Source organism: Syngnathus typhle, linkage group LG15 (assembly GCF_033458585.1).
Source record: "Syngnathus typhle isolate RoL2023-S1 ecotype Sweden linkage group LG15, RoL_Styp_1.0, whole genome shotgun sequence".
Lineage (NCBI taxonomy): Eukaryota > Metazoa > Chordata > Actinopteri > Syngnathiformes > Syngnathidae > Syngnathus > Syngnathus typhle.
In genome coordinates this window covers 4,389,906-4,409,129 of record NC_083752.1, presented here as the reverse complement: position 1 = coordinate 4,409,129, position 19,224 = coordinate 4,389,906, and the positions used below count along the sequence as shown (strand labels likewise).

At 40.7% G+C, this 19,224-nt stretch overlaps 3 protein-coding genes across 8 annotated transcripts in view; 2 read left to right on the top strand and 1 right to left on the bottom strand.

The window, feature by feature from the left end:
- The window catches only part of specc1 (sperm antigen with calponin homology and coiled-coil domains 1), a 29,444-nt gene extending 23,890 nt beyond the window's left edge, over nt 1-5,554 (top strand). For all 6 annotated transcript variants that reach the window (XM_061298625.1, XM_061298621.1, XM_061298624.1 and 3 more), the window contains 3 exons: nt 3,118-3,234; nt 4,359-4,418; nt 5,284-5,554. In XM_061298625.1, the coding sequence (XP_061154609.1) occupies nt 3,118-3,234; nt 4,359-4,418; nt 5,284-5,373 (267 nt within the window). In that variant the 3' untranslated portion in view covers nt 5,374-5,554. The remainder of the gene's footprint in view (nt 1-3,117; nt 3,235-4,358; nt 4,419-5,283) is intronic.
- zswim7 (zinc finger, SWIM-type containing 7) lies at nt 4,383-18,740 on the bottom strand. The gene is made up of 6 exons (XM_061298731.1): nt 18,617-18,740; nt 17,952-17,973; nt 17,331-17,433; nt 14,231-14,335; nt 13,712-13,818; nt 4,383-4,415 (listed from the first exon to the last, which is right to left on the bottom strand). The coding sequence occupies exons 1-5, from the start codon at nt 18,720-18,722 to the stop codon at nt 13,714-13,716; spliced, it is 441 nt and encodes a 146-aa protein (XP_061154715.1). The 5' UTR covers nt 18,723-18,740; the 3' UTR covers nt 4,383-4,415; nt 13,712-13,713.
- adora2b (adenosine A2b receptor) lies at nt 6,013-13,485 on the top strand. The gene is made up of 3 exons (XM_061298704.1): nt 6,013-6,170; nt 6,268-6,698; nt 11,587-13,485. Exons 2-3 carry the CDS (start codon nt 6,364-6,366, stop codon nt 12,320-12,322), a joined length of 1,071 nt encoding a protein of 356 aa, XP_061154688.1. The 5' UTR covers nt 6,013-6,170; nt 6,268-6,363; the 3' UTR covers nt 12,323-13,485.
- Nucleotides 18,741-19,224: the final 484 nt, after the last annotated feature.

Below are 19,224 nucleotides of genomic sequence, written 5' to 3'. Positions count from 1 at the left end.
ACATATTTGTCTCCTGTATATTTACCAGCCACTTTGATGTCCTATTTTAGACTGCAGACGCTTATAAAATGTTTTCTCATTAACCGTAGAAGCCAAACAAAAATAAAAGCCCTATTTGTTTAAGATGGGAACAATGAGCAAAGGCTCGAAGCGTTGGGCTCAGCTGGGTCTGTCAGAGCAACAGCTCATCCGGCCCTGTCTGGGAAACACGTTTTCTCTCTCACAAACACACACACATAGAAAGACAGGAACGGACCCCCATGAGTGGAAGGGATGGAGGTCAGACACTGAATGAGAAAACAAAGTGTAAATTCTGCTCATTTGTTATAGCAATTATATTCCCTCAAGAGGGTGGGGGGGGGGGGTCAAAGGTCATGTACAAAAGCACCTTAACAGAAGTCAGGAAGCAGGTTCTTATCTAGCCAACAACTAAGTGACATTTTCCATTCCAACCCTGACCCTTTGCTTCCGAAGTCCTGCTCCTGCCGCTCCAGGAATGCATGAACAGGCATTTGGGTCCTTGGTGTAAACCCGCCAAAAGTAATTTTGCATCATCGTTAAATAAAAGCTAATGACCAGCGGTCCGTCCGAGTTCAACAAGAGCATAGTATCGTTAACACCTCTTGATGTGCTGACTCCCTATTGAAACTACTCCAAGCTTCTGTCAAATAATCCCATTAAAACAATAGCAGGAAATGCTGTGCTGCGTGATTCAAGGAAAATCGGGTTATTTGATGAGCGGATAAATGGCCATTAAAAAAAAAAGAGCTTGCTGTGGGGCTCCCCAGGATGGGCGTGGTCTTGGCAGACTGCCGCTTAGAGGAGCTCCTTTGAATGGATCGTAAAAAGAAAATCCAGGTCTACTAAAATGTGATCACACGTGGTGGAAGGGAGTCGAATTTTGTGACCTTCACGCAAGCTTCCATTTCTTGTACATGTCTGTCTTCTTTTTGTCAATTTATTTTTTTTCTCCTTGGTCGCTGTTGTGCTCATGGTGGTGAGGTAAAGTGATTGCCTGACAGGAAATATACCGAGCTCATCAGTCACACAAAGCTCTCAGGCTGATGTCTCTCCTGCTTTCATCCAATTTGCAACTTTCTCAAGTCATGCAGTTATCGTCTTTTCTATTGTCCAAAAATCAAGTTCTGTTCTTCATCATGTCCAAATCTTCCCTCTCTCTCCTGAGCATGCCAAAAAAAAAAAAAAAAGCCATGGCTCTGCCTTTTGTGCCAAGCTAGACACTTCCTGTCGCTTGATGCTGTGTTTGCTTTTGTGAGCCGCTCTTGCTGTTTTAGCATGCATGCCTCACTCCCGCCGAAACCCGGCAACCGCTGGCCTCTATTAGCCCCGCCCATCCCAAACCATCATTTCAGACCTGATGCACATACACGTGCGGCCCTCTCCTTATTTGTTTGTCATGATCCATCTTTGTCTCGGAGTGTCTGCATTCTGACTAACATTTAATCACTGAGCGCGTGCGTATTATGTGTCACACACACACACACACACAGGGCTACTTATAATGCAACAGGAAGGGAATGAGTTGACTGCACACATCTGCCCCTTAGACTTGGACGCTGTGACTGATGGATGGTTTAAGGGCACAGTAACCTACGCTCACTTAATTTTACTTTGAATAATATTGCACATTGATATAAAATGTGTGTTCTGTTCTTGTTAGCGATTGATAATTACAAGTAAATGTGATTCCTGGATTGATTTCTTCAATTCAATTTGAATGATCTAAATCCATCATGACATCATATCACCAAAGATCCTGAAGTCATCTTGTGTCTAAAATGGGGAAGTCATGCTATTTGTTAATTAGCGCAGATGCTTCCAGCACTATAAGGCTAACTGGAATATTAGAAAGAAATTCAAACTTTATGGTGAAGCTCAGGTTTTGTGGGCTGAAAGTTAAGATTTTTTGTTTTTTTTTGCATGAGTTTCCCCAGGACCTGGGGAGCTATGTAGTTTTGGTGTCCAATCAGGTAAGCTAATTGCATTGGCCTGCAGTCACTGCTTTGGATCAATCCTCTGATTAGATATTTGGAATGAAAAATCAGCTGGACTCTGCTCCTTGAGGCACAGATTGATGACCGGGCGGTTTGAAGCGTCAGTAAACAAACGTCTGATCCGTCCGTCACTTGTGGCGGCGCTGTAAGGCTGATTCAAAGATGTACACAAAACTCGACCTAGTTATTGAATAGGGCAGATGGTAAGACACACAAATACAAAAATGAAAATAAAGAATATGGAGTCGATGCTAATAATAAATAATAACTGCTGCTTCTGATGTCACTCATTAAGCCACGCCCCCAAATGGATTACAGTCTAGTTATGATTTTCTGTTTAATTACACTTTATAAAACCAGTTTTTTACAGCAATGATACAACGCGTGGTATGCAGGCGCCCTCTAGTGGTATACCAAAGAATCACTAAATTAAATGCTCAAACTGCGCATAAAATGACAATAAATTCTATTTATACGATATTGCGCCATCAGAAATCTTTCCTGACATATTAAGACAAGAATTGAAACCAACATGCGCTGGCTAGCACTGGGCTAAGGGAAGAACCCCCCCCCCCCACGACACACACAAACTATCGTTCCACAAGTGGAGTTTACAGGTCTCCTACGTTTTCGACACAACGAATATGACTTTAGTGTACTGTGAGCCCTCAGAGAAATTAGAAAGCGGAACTGAAGCAAACAACAGCTTGGAGCCAGGCTGTCCCCTCATAATAATAATAAGCTGTTGTCCTTTCAAAGCGATGCTCTGCGACTTGCAACATCCGCATTCAAACTGGACGTGCTGCTGTGCGCATTCTGCACCCGGAAGACTCTGTTAACGAGAACCACCCCTCCAGGACAGAAAAAAAAAACAGGCTGAAAGACCTGCTTAAAAAAAATATTTAAATGTGACCTTCCTTAATCATGACTGTATGTACCACGCTTCTGACCTTTACACCTGAGTGAACATGCTCCTATTCGTGCTCCTCACAGAGGGGAGATTAACAAAAGGGATCCAAGAAGATCCTGATAACATCCTGAAAAGGCATTAATGTCCCACCAAAACCTCTTATTCTAACCTCCGTCTTTTGTTTGTGGACAGAATATTGACGTGACCAACTTCAGCAGCAGTTGGAGTGATGGTTTGGCTTTTTGCGCCCTTCTGCACACATATTTGCCCGCCCACATCCCCTACCAGGAACTCATCAGTCAAGATAAGGTACAAGACTTCAGGAAAACACAGAAACACGCTTGATTTGACTTTATAAATTTGTATATTTACAATACAGCATATTGCGCAATATTGTTTTGACTTAGATCCAAGATCTAGTGTAGCTCACGAGCTCCTACACTCGTAAGCGAACAAATCAGTTATGCATACACTTAATGTCACAAGGGTTGCTTGTGGCTCTTTCAGATTTTTCTTTTTCCATTAATTAAACAAAGAAACCCCGAGGGTATCACTCATATCTAAGGAACGTTTGTTTTTGTTCCCACTGTTAAACTATGCTACATACTTTCTTGATAAAGTTAGCTACAGTTTTTTATTTTTATTTAAAGCTTGGAGGGATCCAAAGATTGTTGCTAGTCACACGGTCGGAGCAGCATACCGTGGCTCGCCGCGTTAAAACAAAAAAGTCAAACGCCGGTACTTTTTCATCCTAAGTGACGAATGAGTCGGGCGCGTTACATTAAGTTGATGACGGAGACACGGCGCTGCCACCGTGCTGAATAATTCAATAGACGGGAGTTGACTTTAATAACTCTTGCTGAGTGACTTCACCCTCGGGGCCCAAACAGCCAAGCAGCTCTTTCCAGTGTAATCTGTCCTTCCACTAATCTCATTACGGCCCCTCTCGCCCTTTATCATCAGATGTTTTTACCCAAGATTGTAATCGATGGCCTGGAGTTTTAGGCAGGAAACAGGGAAAGGTGCTCTTTTCCAGCCATGACTAGATGAGAATTGATTTAATAATATTGATAGTGGAGTACTTTATCATCCAAAACGGTGCGGGCAGTTTGAAGGCAAACATGATGAGTTCAGGTGCTCGCTCGCTTCAGTTTACGGCATAATTGGGGAGAGAGTGCAGGACACTTTCAAAATGGTACTTGAGATTACAACATGGGACAAAAATGACATTGCTTGCTACAGATAGGAGGACGTTATTGCTTTTTAAAGAAAATCCGGTTTGCAATTTTTATACTGTCTAGTTTAGCCTCGATGTGAACTTTTCAACTGAGATAAAAAAAATATATCTATTAAAGAATCGACTAAAAATTTATCCAGTTTTGTGTGTGCATTCTTGCAAGACAATGTGACAGTGTGATTCATTTTACCTTCAGATCCGGAATTTGACGCTGGCTTTTCAGGCCGCCGAGAGTATCGGCATCAAAACTTCCCTGGTGAGTAGAAATGGCACAATAGGTTTATAAAATATAGATATTTAATAGGTTTTACCTAAGAACAGTCAGATGGACTATATTTCCTTTCTGATAGAAAACCAAATAATTTTTTACCTTTTTGTTTTTAAGAGTCAAAATATATCCCTACTCAGTTGTAGTATATAAAATAATTTTCCCAAGAGAGTTTAAACATTAACTGGACTTCCTCTTGCTATGTCATCCTCCTCCTGATATCTTCCACAACAACCTTGAATTCTTCCACCAAACAGTTTAGTCTGACTTCCTTCAAACCGTCCCAATCTGTCTTATCGGGACTACGGGAGTCGGCCCTTTGCGTCTCTTTGACAGCAGAAAAATGTCTGAAATGCCTGAAATGTAAATCTGTGCATTCATGTTGAATGTTTATTTAGCTACTTTCAAAGCTAGGTTCATAGGAAGTGCGCATGTTGAAGAGACGGACGGGTTTGGTGATTTACATAAATCAGTGCAACAGCTCATTTATTTTGTATCTGCAAAAAGCCAGAAAGACCCCCACGAGGACTGCGTAATGTGAAAGAATGTTCCATCCTGACCACAGTAAAAAAAAAAAATCCATCTCGCTACAAAGATTGGAAATGTTCATCTTTTCACTTTAAAAGGGAACACGGGAGGCTGCGATTAAATTTAAACTGGATTTCAAATCAATTTTGTCTTATAGGAAATGTTCCAGACAGTTGCGATCATACACATTTTATGAAATCTATCAACTGTTATTAAATCATATTTTTTACTTGTATAAAAAAAAAAGATAATACAACTTTATTTAAGTATTTCACTTTGGATCTATTTGTACCATCATGACACTTCATTTATTTGCTCTGGCCAGAACATCGAGGAGCTGATGCAGACAGACAGGCCCGACTGGCAGAGCGTCATGCAGTACGTCTCTCAGATCTACAAGTACTTTGAGACCTGATCGGAATTTGCACGATATTCACCTTACTGGCAAATTTCGACTCCTGCCTGGTGCTGGACACTCGAGCCCATGTGTTTAAAAAGTGGACATGATTAAATGTTGTTGTTTTTTTCTTTTCTACATCAAAAGTCACTCAGCTTTGCATAATAATAAATAAAAAAAACACTGTGGCAGCATTTAATATTTAAAATGTGCGTTAATTCCAAAACATTATTTATGTACGTGCATCTTGAGGCGTAATTGTGGACCAACATTTTCTATTTTAAGCTGTTGCATTAATAAAGGAATGTCAATTTTGATGCATTTATTTAAAGCAGGCTGTCTCGAGGGTAAAGAGGGCTGAAATTGGTTCCGCTGATTGTCCCAGAAATCAGATATTTTAATGATTGACGGCTTTTTTTTTTCTTTTTTTTAATCAACAAGTCGTTAGGGAAAGTGCACTTTAGCCCACTGTTGCTCATTTGCACGAGGAGATGGTCCCGTTTTAACATAATGGAAGCAGAAACGTGTCGTGCGCGTGCGTTTGGATTCGCTTCGATTCCGTGCGTAATTACGCACGGCTCACTGATGGCCGTGCATTTCGGGATTCCTCTCGTCGTGATTGCGTTTACACTTACGATCGTGTCAGTGTCGCGTGGGTGAGAGCGAGGGGGCGTGGCTTGTATGAAAATGTCAGCATGAGCCGTCCTGCTCCTCCTCGACTTGAAAAGTGCTGTCAGGGAGGAAAGTTGCGCCACACTAGTGGAAAGTCTTCAGTGGCGTGGACGCGACCACAGACGATGCAAAGCTTTGCAAAGGTAAGAAAAGCAAAAAAAAAAAAACGATTGCATTAAAGTTGCAGCTGCAGCTTCTGCTGTTTATGCTGCTTTTTTTTTTTTTTTTGCTTCTTTCCAGATGGCCACTTTAGCAGCTTGTGGACTATTCCTGGATCCCAAACTAAAGACTTGCGCCCTGCCTGTAGACTTGTAGGGAGCTCCTCGTCTCAGAAGAATGAATGACGAAGGAATGAGGACGTTGTACATTATCATTGAAGTGGTCATTGCTCTGTTCTCCATCTCCGGCAACGTTTTGGTTTGCTGGGCTGTGGCCATTAATACCACACTAAAGAACGCCACCAACTATTTTTTGGTGTCTTTGGCCGTGGCGGACATCCTGGTGGGCTGCCTGGCAATTCCTTTCGCTATCACTATCAGCATCGGCATCCGACTGGACTTTTATGGCTGTCTCTTCATGGCCTGTTTCGTTCTGGTTCTCACCCAGAGCTCCATCTTCAGTCTACTCGCCATCGCTATTGACAGATACCTGGCTGTTAAAATCTCTCTCAGGTGAGCATACGTCATATTGAGGAGGGGAGGGGGCGGGGTGCTCCATTCTTGTTGCTGCTATTTGATGCAATATAGTATTAATAATATAGAAAACTAATAAGATCAGCATTAATGAGCAATTAAATGTTGGTAAGTAATCTACCATATTGTGTAAATAAATATTGGAGCATTAATTGCGTTTGACCTAGTTTCACAACTTTAGCCATAAAGTTAGGAATTTATTCTTTCTTCTATCCTGGGTGATGGAGGCTGCGTCCAACCTGACTTTGAGTGGGAAGCAAACAACTTTTTGTTGTGCTAACTAATAATATTGCAATAAATGTTAGTGATATAAATGGTAAAATTGTTAGGCTCCTAAATAAAAGTTGTGTACAAAATGTGAGGTTTCCAATTACTGCCTGCTACTAATATAAAATCGATGGACTGGCAAACACGACTATCTGCATCTTAAAGATGGAATTGTATTTGTGCAAGGCTTGGCTGCCTTTTTGCATTGAACCTCACTTTCTGTTACTTCTCCAAAGAATGAAAGTGTGAAATATGTGTGCACATTGCATGCAATATGCTATTACAAGAAGTTGCCTGAATTGAGCAAACATTAAAAAAAAAAAAAAAAACATTTAAAAAAAAACGCGCTGGTCTGCTACTAAGATGAATTTGCAGAAAATAGCTCTGAAGCTGTTTATGAACATTTTTGCTCCGTCTTTTAAAGAGAAGATGGGCGTGGTCAGTGATCATTAACAAGTTATTTGAGCAAAAAGATTATTGCACCAATTTGCTGCGCCCTCACCTATAAATGTCAATGTTAACATCGTTAGCTAAATAGCATCAAATAAAACCCTAAACTTAGCTAGACATTCTACAAGTGAATAAATAAAATGTAAATAAATATATATATATTTTTTTTTTTTTTAAACTGCCAACCAACCAAAATGAAACATTGAAGGTCTCCAGTCATGTGATTATTCAGATATGTTGAGTTATGTTGCATTCAGCTGCACTTGAGTACAAATCAAACTTAAGACTGTTGACATAATCACAAATTTGCATCCATGAACTCATCAATGAACAAAGGAGATCCGTTGCTGTTATTTTTTTTCGCTTGTTTTAAAGCAACGCAAGTTCACTGTGCCCTCCCGTGGGGCTTTTTGAGATGCGCTGTCATTTCCATTAGCGTCAAGCATTGGCAAGAAAGGACATTTTCATGCGTCAGGAGGAAAGTCAAATAGCGCCGACTTCGCGGCTCAGCAAATGTGGCCATGTGGCCTTGGAAATTGAACACAAACCATTACCACCATGCTATTTGAGCTTTTTGTTTGTTTGAACATCTCAAAATTACACGATATTAAAAAGCATTTGAGTTTTTCCTGAAACGTCTGTTACGATAGCATTCAAATAAAATTGATGCATGTCAGAAAAAGAACAATTATTCCCATTTGCTATCAGAGCTGTCCTGCAAACAACTTTTATGTCTTAAAAGTGGCAACAACCTTGGACGACAAACATTTTTCCCGTAAATGATTGACAGCTCTTCCGCTGAGGGATTCACCTCAAAATCAGGAGACCCAGTTAGCCATTAAACAGGATTGAACTGGGAAAACTCAAAAGGGACAAACTTGCTTTTCAAAACATACTAGATAAAATACTCGAAGGCAAGGAAGCTCATTCTTTAAGATCACAACAAAACAAATAAACACCCTTATTAACTATTATTCTGTTGTAAGACCAGCAACAGGTTGTAAGCAAACATTAGTTAATTGCATCTTTTTTGGCAGCTAATCAGAGCTCCTATCCAGACAGAAAACTATTCACACTCATGTTTACACAATCACTGGGTGTGGAGTGAAGCCACTCTGCATGCATCAAAGTTAGACTAGCCAACTACTACATCATCAATGACTCACAAGTAAATCCGGGTTGCTAAATTCCGGGAAATTGACCGTTGAAATATTCCATGGGGAAAAGAGGAATTTGCAATAAAAATTGGCTAGTTGGCTAATTAATTAGAAATTCATATCTGGAAAACATAATGCTGCCAAATATAATCATTTAACTCCATTGATACCTTGACTTTACCTCAATTTCCGTTACCGGAAATTGCCAACCCCACTCACAACAGATACACTTGCTCCGTATAATAGACGCGACATGACGTTAGCGGTCTCTAAAAAGGCCTCCCACCCTCACCACATGCCCACTAATAAGATCAGCCTGGCTCAGATTTCCGAATGATACTGTGATGCCTCCGTGTCACACACACAAACAGACGGTGTTCGGTGTATGTGTGAGAGCATTCCGCAACTATTTGGGATCCGGATTTGCTTTAAGACAAAGTGTTTTTACAGATGCTTATAGTGGAAGCAAAAGGGCCAGGCCAGATGTTTTCAGGCTCCTGGGACAGGCAACACACACACACTGGACAATTTCCTTGGGGGCCCCTTCTTCCCGTTTTGTATCACGTACGAAAAGACCATGCCTCTGGTCTGCATTGTTATTCTGTCGAAACAACGAATTAGACCAGCTGACCTCACATTTTATTTCATTCGTGGGGGTCATATATTAGACTTGATGTTGGGTTGGTTTATTTATAGTGCATATTTAATTTTGTTGGAGACAAATAGTGCAGCAACACAGGTAGACAAACAATAGGAAAAAATACTCACAGGATTATATTATCATTCTCTAAAATAAATTAGAGATGACTGAAATGACAGTGTATAAATAAATGAAATGTCTTAGCTGTGGAAATAGTCCCAAACTGTCAAGTATCATTGTGTAGTTGGCAAACACTGTATGGAATTCTCATGAGGATGTACTCGCCCTCCCTTCCCCTATTCTGAATTCTCACTGAAGTGTGAAGGCTATCCAAATGTGTGGTTGCTTTGTCATAAGGAAGCCACCATCAATTTGTCATCAAACAAAATGGTAGACAATGTCTATTGAAGATTTTTGGAATATTTTACAGTTTATGAGGAAATATGGGATTGTAAATTCTGTAATCCTAATTGTGTCTATCTTGAGCCTGTAGAAGCTCAAGTGAAACAAAATCAAGATTGCAGCGTGTGTGTGTGTGTGTGTGTGTGTGTGTGTGTGTGTGAGGCCTGGCATCGCTTCCTGGCCTCAGGGTGTGGACGTACGCTTTATGGTTTAGCCGAGGCAGGCCGCGATAAAAACCGAAAACACAACAAAGATGGATGCCAGCGAAGTGCCGTCATGTCGCAACTAATCCTGCCACTCCCCTGTGAAGGCGGGGGCGGAGGGTTAGCCGCATACGAGCTTGACCAAGTGAGCAGAAGATAGAGAAGAACAGGTGGCATGCAAGCTTGGTGCATAATTCATGCCCTTGGGGGCTGCATGCACTCCTGGCTGGTGGAGGCGGGGGGGTGTTGGCGGCCACACGGCCGAGCTCACACGCCACACAAGTCCCAAATGGGCTCATTTGCAGCTATTAGGAAGCTCAGATGGGCTAATAATTGACAAACACTCAAATCTGGCACTTTTTTTTTTTCCTCATCATACCTGATGTTTGTTAAAATATGCGGCCCAATATATTTAAAATGACATGCGACGCTTTACATAGCTGCTGATAATTTGGGAGCGGATGTCAACGTCATCTTGTGGAGGATTGTTGGGGCTACGTGTGTGTCAGCATGTGTGTGTGTGTGTGTGTGTCGTTAAGCACACGGCAGCCTGACGTCACGTCAGGAAACAGCCTGCGGGATGCTGCCGACCGGGACGTGCCATTTGTCCTTTGAGCTCCTGCTGAGCGCTGCTAATCTACTTTATTAGCCGCTTTTGTGTGGACATGCGAAGAGCCTTGCTCCTTGGCGACGTGAATAAAAAAAAAAAAGTGGGACAGATGCAGAATGTAAATCGAGAAAAGTTGAAGTGAGGGTTTAGTCATTAAGCTTACGTAACTCGGGGCTATGACAACACAGAGTGGAAGAATATTTTTGTGGAAATTGCACACTTTTGCAATATTGCACATCATATGTAATAATAGCACAATGACGGTGCAATTTTTCTTCTTCTTCTGCGTGTTTACATATGGTTTGCCAAGATGTGGTAAAACCAGGAATATTTTTATCTTGCGCTAGGCAAGATTTATTTCCGCGTGCGAGTTTAGCGACCTATCCCTGCCCTCTCGGAAACTGCAATGTTGCTGATGGACTGGATGAGCTTCATGGAGTCAACCTCTCGGCTTTACGGCGAGGCGCTCGAGCAAATGAATCCATTTTCGAGTGATTATCCGCTTTAATCACGGGTAAGCTGGAGCTTAGCCCACCTGACTTGACCGTCTTATAGGGAGCGTTCACCTTCACACTCTTACGAGTGGACAATTTGAACCCATGTTTTTAGAATGTGAGAGGAAGCCGGGGAAACTCAAACACGGGTAGAAGATGCAAATGCCACACAAGGAGGCCAGAGCTGACATTTGAAACCCGAGTCTCAGAACTATGAGGCGAACTTGTGAACCACTCAACCCCTGCCCACGTTTCATCCGTATTGGTTAAGACGTTTTAAACTTACATTCCTGGAAATAGAAATTATTTAAAATAAATTGTAATTAATACGTGAATTTGATTGAATTAATACATTAAATTCCTGAAAAGAAATTGTATTTAAAATAAATTGTAATTAATACAGGAATTTAATTTAATTAATAAATTACATGATTTTATTGAATAAATGAAATTGTAATTAATACATTAATTGTATTTAATTTATAAATTAAAACAATTCATTTAATAAATTAAATGTCATTAATTGAACCATTTAAACAATCACATGAAAGCAAATACAAGAGTGAGGAGGAATAAAAGTCAATTATAATTGAAGCGAGAGAACGTACGATTCAGTCCAAATATGTTTTTGTTGCTAAATGCAGGTACAATCAGTTGATGACAGGAAAAAAAGCCAGAGAGATCATCGCTGTTTTATGGATCCTGTCCTTCGTCATCGGGCTGGTCCCTTTCTTCGGTTGGAACATCAAACACAGGAGTTGCAGGAATGCCAACGCCACCACGGCGGACAACACTACGAACGGTCAACCGGAGGCGGGACCGAAAGGCGGCCATTTACTACCCCGGAGTTGCAAGCTCGGATGTTTCTTTGAGAGCGTGGTGGACATGGAGTACATGGTCTACTTTAACTTCTTTGTCTGCGTTCTGCTGCCGCTCCTCATCATGCTGGGCATCTACATGAAAATCTTCACGGTGGCCAGGATGCAGCTGAGGCAGATTGAGCTCAAATGCGTCTCCAACGGCGACAACCATCATCACAGCCTATTGCAGCGGGAAATCCGCGCCGCCAAATCGCTATCCATCATCGTGGGGCTCTTCGCCATCTGCTGGCTGCCCGTCCATATCCTCAACTGCCTCACGCTCTTCTACAAGGAACTGGTCAAACCCAAAGAAGTCATGTACGTAGCCATCATTCTATCCCACGCTAACTCGGCCGTCAACCCCGTCATCTACGCTTACCGCATCCAAGACTTCAGAAAAACCTTCCGGAAGATTCTGAAACGCCACGTGCTGTGTCGCAAAGAAGAGCTCTACGTCAGCTCCAACGGCAGCAGGCGCAACACAGAGCAGATCCACATGACTGTAGATCCTCTCCTATAGACTCGCCACTGTTTCCGCTGAATGATGTTTACACGAGCAGGGTAACACGCCTTGAGGGGGGGGGGGGTCGAACTTTTATAACGTGAAGGCTTTGTCGTTGAGGTAACACTAACTGGATGTATCAGACTGCGAACGGGTCCCAAAACGTTCTAAAAATGATATTGTTCATAGTAAGCCCTGATACAACTGCAACAGTCCTGTTTTTTTTTTTTTTTATTTTATGCTGCCAAAAGGTAGTTCAAGTGTTTATTTATTACAGTAATGGAATCTTCGTGAATGTGAACATTAAAAGTTTTGGTGAATCTGGACCTCAATAGGTAGAACCGAAGTACTTGCTGGGGTTATTTCTGATCACCTCCCCCGGCCCCTCCCTCTCGGAAAGTGTTGAACGTAAAATCATTGATTGAATCGTTGTGTCTTCAGCTGCTTCCTTTTGTAGGTCAACTGAGTCAAAAGGAGATTATTTATGGAATTTGTATTTGTTAAATTGGTATATTTGGGCTGGAAATGACAAAATGAATTGAAGGAGATTTTACTGCTTTTGGAAAATGATTCATATTCCAGACTATGTCTTCCAATATTCTACCACTCGAGTAATTTCCAGCCAAAAGTTCCCCCTACTCAACAATTATAAATCTACTTGAAGGATTTTAGGTATAATAAATTAAACCACACCCAACGGTGAAGCTGCACTACTCTATTCTCCTTTTCTTTTTTTTATAACTGGGTGGTGTCAGCAGCCAACTGTGTTCCAACTCAAAACTATTTTTCATAGATGAGGACCAGCGTCTGTTACATGACAAGAACGTTAGCGGTGTTAAAAGTACAAGGCCAAAACAAAGATGGCGCTCGCTTGTTTAATGTCAATTGCTTTGGCTGATGTTCTCGTCTGACTGATTTCAAAGGGCTAAATAAATATACAGGAGTGTGTCAACATTCCAATGGAGACATCTATACTGTAACTGCACTGTCATGCGTTGTCTTAGTCGACTGGCGTGTAATACGTACTGTAAATGTCATGCTATTTGTTTTTGTGACATAACCAAGATCGGAAAGGATCCCCGACCTACAGCAACTGTTGCTTTCGTGTCTTTATTCAAAGTTTGGGTGCAATCTGTACGTATTTACTGTCAAATATTTTGTGAATAAAAATTTATATCGTATCATGAGAGTCATTGATGTATTTTGACAGATTCGAAAAATGGTTTTCAAAGTGGGAAAATAAACATTCCCAACCAGGAAGCTAAAAATAAAAACAGATGTTTCCCCCGGAACTATTAGGGACTCTTTAAAGGTGGCCAAAAATATGTCCACAAAAAATGTCTTAAAGACACACCAAAAATATATCTATATATATTGGCAACATAGTGGAAAATTAGTGGGACTCACAGTTACAAGGTCCCACTGAGCAGCGCTGTCATTTGCTCATCCGACACACTTTGAGTGGAGGTCGCACCCACGGCCTCGCACAGGTACACGGCCAGAATGTGCTTGCACTGCAACAAAAGAGCACGGCACTGTCATTAGTCATGGCCACGTCCGAAACCTGAGCAAACGGTGCCACGCTGTCTCGTAATTTCACTGTTACGCTTTTGTAGAGTAGCTACGCCGAATACCGTTTGGGTTATCTGAGAGATGCCATCAGAGGTGCAGAGCAAGTGTGAACATGCGGACGGTTTACTGAAATGACATCAGTCATAGTTCAAGTGCACTGGGCCAATTGTGGCGACATTCTCAAAGGACTTACATGCGACACAAGAAGCCGCTTAGCACTAATACCGGAGCAGCACATGGCCCGAATATCCCGTTGCACATATTTCAACTTCCGCTTTGCCTCACTTACAACACACGCCCCGAGTGACGAGACAATAGTTGGAAGACAGTTTTGTCTTGATTCGAGATCCTTACCAGCAGGCCTTCATCCCTTCGTAACACCGTGTAAGCAAAGGTGGGACATGGGCAGTAGTGGCAGGATGTGAAACAAGTGTACAACCTCCCAGAGTCTCCTTTGACCTGCAAAAAAAAAAATAATAATAATCATGAATTTTACTCAAATGGATCGATGCAACTTTATATTCAGGAATTCGGTGTATTGGCCATATTTGGATGCTCAGAGATGATTGTAGTGAAGAAGCAAGGCAGGGAGGGAAAAACACGTTTTATTATATCCCAGTGGCCCTCGAACTTCAGGCATGACTGAATATTAAGATTAAAAATAACTCAAAACGGGAGCTTGTAACTTGAAGTGATTATTTTTGAATGAGTGTTATTATGCTGAACTCAAAGCGGTCCAAAGACAACACATGGCTAAATTCACGAAACATAATAGGCGGAGGAATGGTCGTCGAAAGAAACGCCAACTGTGAAGTTCTAAACTTCAAGGCTTGGTTGATTGAACAATTTGGAATATAAACAAATGTTTCAAGAAAGACACCCTTTTAAAAAAAGGAAAAAGGGAATGTAAAATATTGCTTTAAAGAAAAAAAAAATTGCCATTTATAAATTACATTTTATCTACAATTATTTCATTATTTTAAGTTGGAATTAAGTGTAGTATTTTAAATACTCAGGGAGGAAATGTCTCAACACCAACGAATAAATAATTCTTTGAGTAAAGTCACATGAGCGGAGACAAGTCATGTGCTTGTATACTTTGTCCAGTAAATAAATCAATCAGATATTCCCAGAGGAGAAAAAAAAATCAAGGTTCTTGGGTGATGGGTCAGCTATCGACTAAGGTTACACCGGCTGACGTCATCATCCGCCAAGTTATTTGGAGGCGATGAGGAAATGATGAATAATCAAACATGATGTCTAATGACCACCTGCCTTCTTCTCTCCCACTCAAGTGTCTGCTGCAGACCGTAATTCAACTCACCAAGAATGTCTCATTTCCTAAAACCCCAAGTGGGTACTAAATTATATGCTCATTGCATGTGCCGTTAGTTTGTCTCGATCACACCGACAAGCGCCACCATATTTGCACCCGTTTTTTTACCCCCTTGCAAAACTATTAGTAAATCAGGCCCAAGAACAGCTTGACATGATGATGAACGCCTCCTGAGATACTCCAGCAGGCTCCATTATTCTCCGCTTGGTCTATAAATTACCTCGACCGGTGACCTACAGAGTCGCGCACACCTCGTTTATCCGACGTGACACTGCGTTGTAAATTAGACAAAAGAAACAATGACCCAGACTTAGAAGACCCGACTTGAGCAGTGTGCTAGGCAGGATGCAGCGAGAAGCTGTAAAACTAAAAACCAAGCCAGGAAATGCCGGAAAAAGATCAGCGGTAGTTAAAAAACACCTCACACGTTAGGTTTTGTGTGTTGACCTCCGGCGTGGCATCACGTGGCTTTGCCGGGGCCTCACGGAGCAAAGCTTGGCAGCTTAGGCCTTCGACTGGCAGAAGGCCAAGCTTCCTTGGGAACACACGACATCAAGTGCGGCCATTCAATCGCCGCGGGGAGAGAGCTTCAGCTTTGTCCTGGCCTGAAGAACTGGATCTCGTGGGAACACTTGTTGGGAAGGCACGATTGGCCTTATGGGATGTTGGACGTCGCTCTGTCCACAAGAACCGCAACACAAACAGGGTTTCAAGGAAATTTCAAGCGCTTTGGGAGTCACTACGATTCACACAGACCTTCCGCTGTGCGTCAACATGCTCCTCTTTTACATCACCAGACTCTTAAATATGGGCCACCTACTGGAAGTGTAGTTCTACAAACACTCAAAAGGAGAAAACTTGCGGTTCGGATCTGTGGGAGTTGGATTTCTATTGCATACAGTACAACAAAAACTTTGCCAAGGCTCAACAATGGTTTGACCTCAAAGCAACAAAATTATAAAAGTCTACAATACAATGCATTTCTGAATTTAGCAGCACTTTTATTTTAGAGTTCTTTTTAATTCAGGAACCTGAAGGCGTTTACAGGAAATGTGGGTCACAATGACCACAACCACAGGCACGAACGAGTAACTCTTCTCGATCATTGCACACTTTGACAAGCACATTTTTTCACTGCCTAGAATTTGGGTTTGACTGAAGTAAAATAAGTAAAAGTACAATGTATTTTATTTATTTATCTATTTTTTTTTATTCTTTTTATTGTTATTATTACCTGTCATATTGCCTTCTAATATTCTGCGCTGCAACATTCCTTTTGAGAAGGTCACAGAATATTTGGAACAGAATATTTGGAGAAGACAAGGTAAAAAAAATCTCAAGAGTAAAATAATAATAATAATAATAATAATAATAATAATAATAATAATTCATTAAATTTGTATAGCGCTTTTCAAGTACCCAAAGACGCTTACAGGGAACAACAAAATATCACATGTCTTATTCAATGCTGCTGAGGAAAGAAGAGTGCGCGTTACCGCGATAACAGGCAAAAAGTACTCATCGATGTGTTAACAGGAAATGACCAACGTAATGAAAATGAAGTGAATCAACTTCTTTTTCAACATTTGATACAGTGCCAAGAGAGCACACACCACACTTCTTCAGAGTTATATCCAACTAAGAGGGTCTTATGTCTAAATAAACATTTTTCTTTTTAAGTATTAAAATTTCAAAAAAATAAATACAAATAAGGACATACAAATAAATAATGGAGGCAACAACAGTTGGTCTGAGCAGGACCACAACAACAATATCCTTTTTTCTGCAATCATTGCCTTTGACTGACTACAAATCATATATACACACACTGTAATCAAACATCATTCTAATGACTACTATGAGAAAATCCAGCAATGCCAAATATCATTCAGCTCCAGATGAGAAAGCAACATGTCTGAATTTAGCAGAACTGTAATTCAAAGTTCCCCCATTTGCTCAAAAAACCTGAAAAAGAAGTTGACATGAAATGACGGTGGTTCCCCCCTTTTTATCATAACAAATGATCTAAAGAGGTTTTTTTTTTCCTATTTCACAGCTACAGTCTGTTAAAAAAAAAAAAAAAAAAAAAGGAACCATGGATGCAAGCAGGTGACGTACCTGGAAGGCCTTACGTCCACTGGGTGATGACAGACAGGTGACTGAACGTTGGTCAACCAGATCCAAAGCTCGGATTGCACAGGGCCCAAAAACACAATTCAACCTGAGAAACAATCAACAGGGGGGGCAATCAATAACATTAACCATTATTTTTTTCCAAACATATAAGAAATGCATGTCATTGGAATAATTCCAGTGCTGACGTGCAAGTGCTATAAAAAATAATGGTTGAATTAATCAGAGTCTGCAACTGATGACGCTCTAAAATGTTGTCTGGTCTAAATAAGGCTTTAGTGCCAATTTTGGGAAGACTTACTCATGAGGGGGAAAAAAAACCTTTGTAGTCTGGATGTGGTTCACTTCAAACCACTATGATGGGAATTTCTTGATATTTGCATCAGCATGATTATTTCTCACCCTCATCACAAGATTTGGTTTCTCAATACTTTTCAGAAGAGATAAGTCACAGGTGGATAATAAACGTGAACATTTAAAATAAAAACAGCCAAAAACAATAAACATTTTCTTTAGCACTTGCCGTTATTCAGGTCAGATTTTGATCAATAGGCAGGGGACACCCTGCACTAATCAAAAACCATAATTAGTAGGAGGGGCACTTACGCAGTTAGCAAGTCATCAGGAACTGCAAAAAGAAAAACACAAAAATAATCACATCACTGCTTCTCACAATTATCATCCTTAGTTGATATTCTCCAGCTACATTTTTATTTCTCCACTCCTCTGGGACACCAATCCTCGAGCGTTCCTGAAATGATCAGGATTGTTTTCATGCTTGTCCAAAATCAGATGTTTTAACAGGTAGGCGTGGAAAACAGGTGAGAATATGACCCAGGTGAGATACCCGTGTTGCACTATAACACAACATAGGACATAAGCACCTGGTGTAATCGTTGGCACCTTTATACAGTCTATAATTGCATTCAAAATAATTAAGGCACTATAATGTATACCATGGTGGCTCTAATTGAATTTTAATGGAGAATATGAAACAGCAGCGCCCCCTACCGTTTTACACATGAAAAACCACATTGTAAAACCTAAAAATGAGTGAACTTGGTAGTATTCACTTGTATGACATTAAAAGAAATATTGTCAAAAGGAAAAGTTTATTTTTATTCCAAACGTCATCTGGGCTGAAGTATGTCAAACGAAGTTTAATAAAGCAGGAGCCAACCAGTTCGTCCGCCATTCTATCGGTGAAAGCTTTGTCAAATTTTAAAAAGGTAAATTAAGGTCGTGCTATCTAAATGTATCTGTCAACTTACTTTGAGAAGTTTCCTGGTATGTTTTACGGATATTTTGTAAAAGCTGTTCTGCCGCTGCAGGTAGAATGGCGGGCATTTTTCCACCGGTACTGTTTACGGAAGTCATTTCAATTCCTCCAGCCAATCCAGTACGTCCTCCTATCAAACACTTCCGCTACGGTGATGACGTAACCTGGATTTGTACAAATGTCTATAATTAATTAATAATTTTATAAAAACACTTAACAGTTTCAAAATATGTAACAATTAAATGTAAAACACTAAGTCACACGTGACGACCTATTATTACACGCAAAATATTTTATTGTGCGCCGTTCGTAACCTCGAAATATACAACGTCGTATGTCCGTATTACTGATTTAAGGATCCACTGTGATGACAGGATACACTGTCAAACTAAAACTGGACAGAAGAAACTTGAAAACCTAAATCGCAATTAATTTTAAAAGTGCATGAGAAACATATGTCCTTCACCATCATTGGTTCAAAAATGCTTTAACGGGGAATATTTTCATTATTTTTCTTGCTATAAATAATGCAGAAGAACTTGATTGCAACCTAAGCTGCTTCAATAACTTTGACACTTTTTCGAATAATAATAAATCATA